Below are 11303 nucleotides of genomic sequence, written 5' to 3' on the forward strand. Positions count from 1 at the left end.
TCTTTACCCTGGTTACAAGCGAACACATCGCTGGATCGGTGTCACACACAACGATCCAGCGATGTCAGCGGGTGATCAAGCGACGAAAGAAAGTTCCAAACGATCTGCTACGACGTACGATTCTCAGCAGGGTCCCTGATCGCTGCTGCGTGTCAGACACAACGATATCGTAACGATATCGCTAGAACGTCACGAATCGTACCGTCGTAGCGATCAAAGTGCCACTGTGTGACAGTACCCTTAGGTAAATTTTAGGAAGTAGTGGATAACCCCTTTTAAATGAGTTTCAAATTCAAATGAGCCTTCTTGGCAGGACTAAGTACATATTAGCATTGCCAAAGCAAATGCTAAAAATAGGGGGACGGGGGTAGGGAGGCATATAGAGGTCCAGGATATATCAGGCTCCTTTTAGAGGATAGGGGAATGTCCAGGGTGGGGTATGGAAATCCATGACATATCAGGCTCTTTAGTCGGGGGATAGGGACGTGTCCAGGGTCGGGTATAGAGGTCCATGATGTATCAGGCTCTTCTTAGTCTGAGGATGGGGACATATCCAGGGTGGGGTATAGAAGTCGATGACATATCAGTCTCCTCTTAGTTTGTGGCAGTCACTGACATATTCTGCTGCTATGGCCACTGCACTTTTTTCTTCCCCCAGTATTATCGGCAGTTTCTCTTCCTCCTCCATGGAGGTGAAGTCTGGGAGGAGATCAGACAGTCTCTTGAAGTGAGTGTCCCTCACTGCGGAGTATTTGGGGCACCTCAGCAGGAAGTGGGCCTCGTCCTCCATGGCCTCCTGAGGGCACTGCTGGCAGAGTCTGTCTGGCTTGTAGTTCTGTTGGTGCCGCCCGGATTCGATGGGTAGGCTGTGGGCGCTCAGTCTTTACCGGCTCATGATTTGTCGCTCTTTGGGGTTTTCTAGTTTCTCTAGATATGGGGCCAGTTTGTACTCCCTCTGTAGGTTCTGGTTTATCGCCAGTATCTGGGATTTGTTTATGTCGTTCCTCCAGATGCTGAGATATTCGTCTTTGACTTTGTGTACCATCTTCCGGATTTCGCTTTTTGTCAGGCCATGTAGGTTGATGGCTTGGTCAGGCTGGCTTTGGGTACTTTGTGTAGGGAGGCTTCCTGGTGTAGGAAGGCTTTGTGATGGTAGCAGCTGGGACTACTACTTCGTAGATGAGCCTTGAATGACAGTGCCTTCTTCTAGATTGTGAGGTGTAGTTGGAATGTGCTCAGCTCTGCTCAGCAGGCGCTGTTTGATGTGCTCCGATGGACTTGGAGAAGCTGCTCTAGGTGGAATATTTCAGTCGGCCCAGTGTCCCACTTTGACCAGTTTGGGTATGAGAGTATTATGATGACATCAATTCTACCTGGTCTACCTGGTCTACCTGATAACAAATTATTTAAACTTGACATGATGGAAGGCAATAAAGAAGCGCAGTGAAATGAATATCACTCATTAGCTTATATTAAGTTTAGCATTTTGTGATTGGTAGAAAAAGTTATTCCTTATAAATTTGCCTAAAGGTGGCAGTACTGAGCACACTCACTGTCATAGCAGTGTAGATGAGAGGATCAGAGCTCCATACAGGAAAAACCGCTCTGCAGCTTCAGCAACCACACTACAGGCTTATATGGGGCTAATTGGTGATGAAATTTACGTTTTTGGTAAAAGAAAAAATATTCAGTGTTGATGTTTGTCATAATATATTCAAACCTAATATATGAAGTTACAAGAGTAAATGTCAATGTATATGTACACAGGGGCAGACGCCAACCACACAGGCCTCCACACATTAACAGTATATGAGCTCGCTTCTAACTTGGTGATATAAGCCGCATCCATCCCTTAAAGGAATTGTCCAGTACTAGGACAACCCCTTCTTGATCAAAATGTTTGGCACTGATAAAATAATAGCTTATACTTGCTACCTGTGCCGATGCCGTTCCTGCGGTGTCACAAAAATAGCTTACATGGTGGAAACACAGGTGTGATGTCACAGCAGCTTACATGGTGGAAACACAGGTGTGATGTCACAACAGTTACATGATGGAAACAGGTGTGATGTCACAGCAGCTTACATGGTGGAAACACAGGTGTGATGTCACAACAGATTACATGGTGGAAACACAGGTGTGATGTCACAACAGTTACATGATGGAAACAGGTGTGATGTCACAGCAGCTTACATGATGGAAACACAGGTGTGATGTCACAACAGTTACATGATGGAAACAGGTGTGATGTCACAGCAGCTTACATGGTGGAAACACAGGTGTGATGTCACAACAGTTACATGATGGACACAGGTGTGATGTCACAGCAGCTTACATGGTGGAAACACAGGTGTGATGTCACAACAGATTACATGGTGGAAACACAGGTGTGATGTCACAGCAGCTTACATGGTGGAAACACAGGTGTGATGTCACAGCAGCTTACATGGTGGAAACACAGGTGTGATGTCACAACAGTTACATGATGGAAACAGGTGTGATGTCACAGCAGCTTACATGGTGGAAACACAGGTGTGATGTCACAACAGATTACATGGTGGAAACACAGGTGTGATGTCACAACAGTTACATGATGGAAACAGGTGTGATGTCACAGCAGCTTACATGATGGAAACACAGGTGTGATGTCACAACAGTTACATGATGGAAACAGGTGTGATGTCACAGCAGCTTACATGGTGGAAACACAGGTGTGATGTCACAACAGTTACATGATGGAAACAGGTGTGATGTCACAACAGTTACATGATGGACACAGGTGTGATGTCACAGCAGCTTACATGGTGGAAACACAGGTGTGATGTCACAACAGATTACATGGTGGAAACACAGGTGTGATGTCACAGCAGCTTACATGGTGGAAACACAGGTGTGATGTCACAACAGTTACATGATGGACACAGGTGTGATGTCACAGCAGCTTACATGGTGGAAACACAGGTGTGATGTCACAACAGTTACATGATGGACACAGGTGTGATGTCACAGCAGCTTACATGGTGGAAACACAGGTGTGATGTCACAACAGCTTACAGGATGGAAACACAGGTGTGATGTCACAGCAGCTTACAGGATGGAAACACAGGTGTGATGTCACAACAGCTTACAGGATGGAATCCCACTTGTTTTGTTCTGTAGCTTGGCCACAAGAAACACAATAGTGAGATAATAGGCAGTTACCTGATTAAACTTGACTTGTGATGTCACTGCTACTAAAATGTTTGAAATACATTTGTGATGGGAACTTTCCTAACCTAAACTCACTTGTGATGTCGGACATGCATACCCGAATATAAACCAGTTGTGATGTCTCAGCAGCTTTATTGATGGATATACCCATGTATCAGTAGACTAATCGGGGGGCAGACACCAACAGTTTGGGGACAGGTGGGTAATAGCTGTAGACCACCTCATTCACACCACAGTGTTCTCTAGGCTTTCATTGTCTGTGGAATATACAATATTAACAATGTATAAAGAATATTTAGGATTGTATGAAGTTGTGACCATAATGAATTTGTTTCCCAGTGTGCCGATCACCGGTTACAAGAGGTTCAGAAGGAAATAGATGCTTTGCAGGCCTCCAGACAGAACCTACGAGAATTTCTTTGTGAGGATGAAGACACATTTCGCATGGAGGAATGCTGCAAAGTGTTCAGCTGCTTTTTTCAAAAATTTCAGCTAGCCATTAAGGTGAGTAAACGGAAAATAACAGCTGCTTCTCCTCCATTGTGTGACAGGTAGTGATGGTGAGCATCATGTATGACATTGTCCTGAGCGCTGTAGGAGAGCCAGGCCATTTATACATCAGCTTCTCTAGATTTTAGAAAGCCACTTGAGAAATTTATCATCACCCGTATGCACGAAAACGTTTGTCAAACAGTCACAAAATTTGCCACACGCACTAATTGCGGACAGTTTTGCAACTTTTTGCATCCGCCTTGTCACTTTTTGCATTGGCCTTGATGTCTTATAAAAAGGAAGGACGCCACATGTCAAGCTTACTATACTGTACGCCAGAACACTGGACTACATGGCCGCTGGAATCTACAGTCCTAAGGTGCCCACATTTATTAAGAGGCATGTGCATCTTATTATAGAAAACTCCAGTCTTGCTTCATTTCCTCCCTTCTTCAATATGTCCCTGATTTCCAGATCTCCGTTCCTATCGATGATTGAATGTACATCGTGGTTTCGCGCTAGTGTCACCATGCACAGCACTGTTATCATAGACATCAGTCTCCTGGATCCATTGCTAATATTTCCTACCTCTCCTTGGTAATTATCTTTTAGAGGCAGCAGAAAGAAAACATTGCGAATACATGGTTGACAATCTCCTGTTTTGTTTTTCTTTAGAAAACATAGTAAAAAATCATGGCAGGCTGACTTTTTAAAAGCTTCCCACTGTAGTCACAGATAAGGAGGATCTGTGGATAATCTGCGCTGCTGGTATCCCGTATAATAGATACTGGTCCAGACAGAAAGTACATGCAGTTCCTCTTTATTTAGTCAACGCTTTTCGAAGTACCACAGACTTCTTCATCAGGATAAGAAAAGCATCATTGTCCTGATGAAGAAGTCTGTAGTATTTAGAAACGCATTGACTGAATAAAGAAAAACCACATGGACTTTCTGTCTGGACTGACTTGAATCTATTATATGGGATACCAGCAGCGCAGATTATCCACAAATCCTCCTTGTCTGTGTTTTCCCGGTCTCAAGTGATAGAAATGTTGTATATACACAACTGAATCAGGTTACCTTATTTAATACCCCTATCTCCCTTGGATAACACCCTAATTGTCTTTTTCCTCCCAGTTTTTTCCTGCCACTGTAACCCTAGCGCTGACTCCTAGCCCCCCTTAGTCACAGCAGGGCCTCAATACTTCCGTGGCCTATCCTCACAATTCACTATATTGTCCCTTCCCCAAATAGTAAATATACCTCAAAACTGCACTCTCCAACTTGTTCCTGTAATCTCCTGCAAATTCTGATGTGTTGGCAGGAAAAATACATGAGTTTTTTTTTTTTATGATTTTTTTCCCATTCATTAGAATGGGTGAAAAACTATGCAAAAACACTGAAAGAATTGTCGTGCTGCAGATATGAAACTGCTTTAAGTCTGCGAGGAAAAAAATAAGTAATGTACATGAGAATTAAGGAATCTCATTCTCTTTGTTGGGCCTGTAAAATACAGTGTTTTCAAGGCAAAAACGTGTGGCAAAAAAATGCGAGAAAAACACAAAGTGTGAACACAGCTTATGCGCCCTCTGCTTACCAGGATCTCCACATCTGCAGACTATTATTCCCTACTACATGAAGCTGATTGAGAAAAATGTACAGGGCGTATGCAGAAAATGTCAGAATTGTTTTTGTTTTTTTTTAAAAAAGGGGTTGTCCGGCCTTAGGGTACAAGTCTGCAGTCATCTTTTGTGCCCTACGTGCTGTGAGGATTCTCCAGTGCCAGCATCGGGAATGGTGGGCATGTGAACCTACGAATGCGATTTGCATACATGCGGTCACATGCCGACTAGGCGCGCGACACATCTACTTGGAATGTGGCTGGAAGTATGCAAATCGCCGAGCGCCGGCACTAGAGAATCCTGACAGCTTGCAGTGTGCATGTATTGAGGATTTGCCAGTCTACAGTCACATAGAGTGTCTGCAGACTTGTTCCCCAAGGCCGGACAACCCCTTTAACACAGCAAGCATTTGAGCAAGCCGCAATTATTTTACAGATTTCCCGATTTCCAGAAACATACCATTTTTGTTGATAATAATTGATAAATTGATACTTCTGCAATGGTAACAGAATTTATTGAGGAAGCTGAGCATAGCCAGAACATCACCGCAGATCTTCACATTAATACTTTCTGGGCAGATACAAGGGTTAACAGCAGACTAACCGCCGGGCTCTCACTTCCCCTCGCCGCACAGAACGGAGTACGGCAGACATAGTTCATTGCTTCATCATAATCTGTTCTATCAGTAACACTCCTGCTCCCATTTAACACGCATGTGAAAAAGATTTTCTCATTCTCATTGTTACAGGAAACATGAGATTAATTTTAGTCATGCAATGGTAGCATGTCATCTGGGAGGTTATTGAACAAGGATGTAGCTCCAGAATCGCTATTTTTATGATTTTTGTTAATATCATGCCGGACGTGTCTGGGCTGAAGTCTACAGATTAAGAAGACTGCTGGCACTCCTTAACCAGTGGGTGCTCAATTAGGATTCCTCTCCAATTATAATAACATTCCTAAAACTTGGCGCGCCAAAGCTGATGCAGCGAAAGTAGTTCATACAAGCAATCCACTATGACGTTTCAGACGGTCATTTGGCCTTCATCAGAACCGTCCATGGAAAAGATGGTGCGGGATCAGCCTTTATGTTTCGGATTGCGGAAGGGAAATACCTAAGTGATATAAAGCAAGGAGAATTGGTTAGGAGCCCAAATGATGTGCGCTGAAAACGATATCAGCTCCTCACCCCCCAACTATCACGCATCATTTATAGTCCTGGTGTCCTTATATGAGTCAGTGGGACATTTTATATCTCCCCAGGATCCAGAGCCCACATGCAGCTGCCGCATCTATACTCACTACTCTGCACTCATTACCTGCTTAGAGGCAACTTTCCTGATCATCTTCCTTAGTGATTGTATTCCCCATCAGTTGTACAGCATATTTTGTTATCATCTACATTTTGCCATTCCTCTAATATTACTCATGCAAATGTATGAGCAAAATAACATTTCCCTTATTCTAAATATGCAATTTGCATATTTAACTCCCAGCAGAGCATTGCATGGCCTATAAGTCTCTTCATACTGGCATGTTAGGCATGGCACTCTTTACAAGGAAAGCCATTGCCCCTTAGACCCCAGTCAGAGGCCTCTCACCCAGCCAAATCAGTTCTCCTGCTTTGCACTGAAGAGGGGCAAGCTACCTGAAACACATGTTTGCAATTGGAGTACATGTATGTGGTTTGGCTTTTATTCTTAGTCGCAAGAATCCTTAAAGGGTCAATATTGACTTTTAGGATTGCTACTTCCAGTTGATGGCGCTAGAGTTGTAGTCTTCTTTTCCTTTGAAGTGGCAACTTGCATATTTAATTTCCAAACAGAGCATTGCATGGCCTATAAGTCGCCTCATACCGGCATTTCAGGCATGTCTCTTTCCAGAATGAGAGACATTACCACGTAGACCCTTAATGATATTGCACATTCCTACACATTCTCAGTAGTTAATGTGCTTTGTGAATAATAATAAAGGTAATAGTAATAGAAAGTTGTTACATATCCTCATGCTGTTAGGAATAAAATGATTGTTCCCGATCAGTGATAATTTGTACCATCTGTAATAACAATTCTGAATATTTAGCAGTTCTTTATCAGATGTTGTATGGATAAAATATAAGTCTAGTGAAGTCCATAAACAGAAAAGCATTGTAATGGCTGTAGCTTTCTGGCGGTGTGTGTGACCAGCATTCTCCTAGTGTAAAATACATGAACACTGGTGGTATCAGAGGCAAATGGGCACGTGGTTGACAGGGTGTCATGTCTTGTATCAAGCACAGGGAGTAGTTTAGAGAAGTATCTGAACCACTGAAAGTTTTTTGTAAGCTAATATCTTTACAATAATATCATGCATAATTGTAAAATCTCATGATATAAATAATTTTCACATAGGAAAATAAACACCGGGATCAGGAAGAACAGAGACGGAAAGAGTGGGAAAAAAAGCGTTTACAGAAAAGACATTCAATGGCTACTTGTGGTGCACTAGAAGCGAGCCAGTCAAAAGATGAACTTGAACTTACACTGGAGAGGAACCTACGTAACGCAAGTCGACCTGTGGGAAGAAGAGTGTGCAGAATGCGTTCTTTAGGATGGAACAGCACAAAGCCCTTTATATCTTGTGGTGATGAAGGTGAGGAACGTTGTGAGCAGAAGAGTGCTGAGCAGATGAGGAAGGTGTCTGAGCGTGTTCTAAAGCAACAGATGAAGTATAAAAGTCAAAAGAATGTCAATACTGAAAGCAAGAACAGACTTTATCAATTACCTGTTACAAAAAATAGTACTTCCTACCAGTCGGAAGCCAAAGTTGACTTTCACAAAGTCAGTTTGCTATTATCAAATGAGCAAACAGAGATTTTCCAGGTGTTCCCCGAGACATATGCATGTCACGCTTCTGATCATCAACCACTCCATAGGTCTAGATGTTCAGAAACCGAACAGCACATACTATATAATAGGAACCAGCTGGAAAATATATCAGAGTTACCTGATAATTCATTACAACAATCTGAGATAAAGTGCCTCACAGATACATTTTCTCCTCCATTGAAAGACTGTCATGTGTTGAGTAAATCATTAGATTGTCTAGAAAAGAGTTCTGTACAATTACTTGACAATCATCCAATGGGCCATTTAATATTTGAGGCATCAAAACAATCAAAAGCATTACATGGACAAGAAATCCAAATATCATCAGATCATTGTATTACAAGTGCATTTCTCCAGGAATCACCATCCCATCCAACACAAAAATGTGCCAGCCAAATATTACTAAAAACAATACCTGTACATTTAGATGGTGACAATCTCAGCAAGTCACAAACTCATTGTAATAATACGCATCTTACACCAGGAGCTCTGCCAGACAATTTGAAAGCTCAAGTTGTCAAGAAATTAATAGAAAAGGACACAAGTGACAGTGCTCCTCAAACACCGGATCTGTCCAAGAAAATACTCTACCCTTCTGCGCCCCAGACTTTTACATTTTCTGAAGGTCTTGTTGGACCTGATCCTCAAGTGCATGAAAGCAATACAAAATCAGTCATGCCGTGTACATACAATACCTCTTTGCAGACAGTAGCTGAAGGGAAATCACAGACAGTAAGTGACTTTAAAGATATTTCAGAAAATAAACTAAAAAATAATTCCTTCCAGATATCGTACCATAATGAATCAGAGAACCCTGCCCAAACATCTGACCTTACATCTTCCCAACAGGCAAATGGACTTAATATTGTGTCAGAATCATCAATTCTTCCTAAGAGTTCCAAACCATCAACCCAAGTTACTGCTAAAACAATTAAACACACATTAGTGAAATCTGCAGTGCGGAACATGAGGAATTCAGTGGCTCTCCCTGCCTCCCAGGTATCCAGTCCATCATCAATTCCACCAAGATTTGATGCATCCGGTCAAAATCAAATTGTTAATAAATCTGAGACTCCCAAAACTCGGAGATCCCAGCCTGGACGTTTTGTGTCAAAGATAAAGTTTGTGGAGCCATTATCAGCTAAACAAGATATCACAGTGAAAGAAACTATTGATCACATTGTAATGTCAAAGGAGAAAAATGTGGACCCATCAAATGAAGCCTCTAGAGGCCTCCAGTACATAGAATATAGTTCAAAGTGCATTAGGGATGTTCATACAGTGGTACAGAAAGAAACTAATAGTCCTTGCTCCAAATGGAAAAGGGAATTAAAAAATACCTCAGAAAAAGCCAACGGTGTTAGAGTAGAACCAACGTTAGAGAACAATTTTGGGACTAACCGCTACAATCTGGAGCACAAGAGCGGAGATGCCATCAAAAACTCTGCAGGGAGAAATGGAAGGAGCATCCCAAAGAAAGCAAAAACTAATGATTTGGGGATTAGAAGAGTCCCTTTAACCAAAGACCCAGCCATGGCATCAGTGAGTCCATCTGTCATCAAACAACCTAGACATGTGCAAAAAGAGAGCAAAGATAGCAAGATGCAACAAAAAATAAGTCTCTCTGCTGCTGGAGCGAGTAAATCAATCCCAGGCAAAAATATGGGCCCCTTCAAGGAGAAGGAAAGTTCACATGCAAATAATAGTGACATTGCTAAATCTGAGGGCAATGGAAGCCCCTCTATAACTTCTAAACATTGTATTCCCGCTTCACCCAAGGGTGAGGCTTGGACATCACAACTTTCATCTAAGAAAGCTAATTCTGTGGCTCGTGTAGCTATTCATGTCATTAAACACTGTGAGGTCAACTCAACCCTTACAAGGGGGAACAAGAATACTTACATGGATACTCACCCAATCTGGAGGTGAAACACCAGATTGAGATACTAATTGTGGAGATATGAATAGTGGGGTAGTGCTGTAGTATGATGGGTGGCACCCGCCAGGTCTGACTCAGAGATGAGTCCACCACTTATTGTTTGCACAAAGTTACCGAAAGGGAAGTACTGTCTTATATACAGTGACGCGGACATCCAGCACATGGCTGCATTAGGAACTGTGACACTAATAAGCCTTCCACTACCGCCGTGCTTTATATCATAGCACCAGTATGAGGAACTAACCAAGAGGAACAGAGACCGATTTTACATTACTCTTTAGCAAGCTAACACTGCAGCACCACACCAGGTCCTGTACGAAGACTGTGGGGGAAGGTACTCGAAAATGATTGACTATGTCTCGGAATGTGTGATTATTTAATGTATGACTTATTACATTGTTGCCTTGGAATCTTATTTATTCACATTGATGTTTCCACATGAAATATATTTATTTTTTTTAAATAACAGATTAGAGAAATGGCTTTTCATTCCATATCTGATCATTGGGGAATGTCTTTTACACTAGTACAATATTTATATACTGTTTCCACTAAGGGCTAGAACTTCTTGTAGGGTGGCACCAATGTTTACCTATCACCGATGCATTTGGCTATGTTTACTATGCTCTCCTTGGTCTACAACCTTGTCAACAGCGGCGGACATTCCAAGAGAATTACGATAATTCCATTTATAGTCATATTGCACAATGGATTGCTTTCTTATGTATAATATGAAATTCTATTTTTCCTGTTTTTGTGCGGCTTTCTTGAGGATTTATTTATGAAGGGAAATGCATTGGTTTAGTTTTGTATATCACACTTATGACATTTGTAAAATTTTCTTTTAATAAAATTTCACCCTTGATAAGAGAAAATTATCGTGAGAAAATGTATATTAATGTATTTTCCTCCGCAGTGACCTCACATTACATTACAGGGCTACAAAGCAATGCATTTAATGTTTGTAAAATTATTGAATTTCCCATATGTGTATCTAATGGCCCAAAGTATGTGGAACCCTTCTGTAATTAATAGGTTTGTCCACATGCAGGTCATCCATTGCCACCAGAAGAATAAATCATGCCCACAACCTTGATTAATGACATAAAACACAAGCACATTCAGTCCACTATTGATGCTTGTTATTCAGGGTCCTGCAAAGTTTGCTCCCGA

The 11303-nt window shown here is 41.8% G+C and overlaps 1 protein-coding gene across 1 annotated transcript in view; it reads left to right on the top strand.

The window, feature by feature from the left end:
* The window catches only part of LOC143805530 (uncharacterized), a 77305-nt gene extending 66298 nt beyond the window's left edge, over positions 1-11007 (top strand). The window contains exons 11-12 of the mRNA XM_077285004.1: positions 3550-3714; positions 7715-11007. Coding sequence (XP_077141119.1) covers positions 3550-3714; positions 7715-10120 — 2571 coding nt within the window. The 3' untranslated portion in view covers positions 10121-11007. The remainder of the gene's footprint in view (positions 1-3549; positions 3715-7714) is intronic.
* Positions 11008-11303: the final 296 nt, after the last annotated feature.

This window comes from Ranitomeya variabilis, chromosome 2, assembly GCF_051348905.1.
Source record: "Ranitomeya variabilis isolate aRanVar5 chromosome 2, aRanVar5.hap1, whole genome shotgun sequence".
Classification (NCBI taxonomy): domain Eukaryota; kingdom Metazoa; phylum Chordata; class Amphibia; order Anura; family Dendrobatidae; genus Ranitomeya; species Ranitomeya variabilis.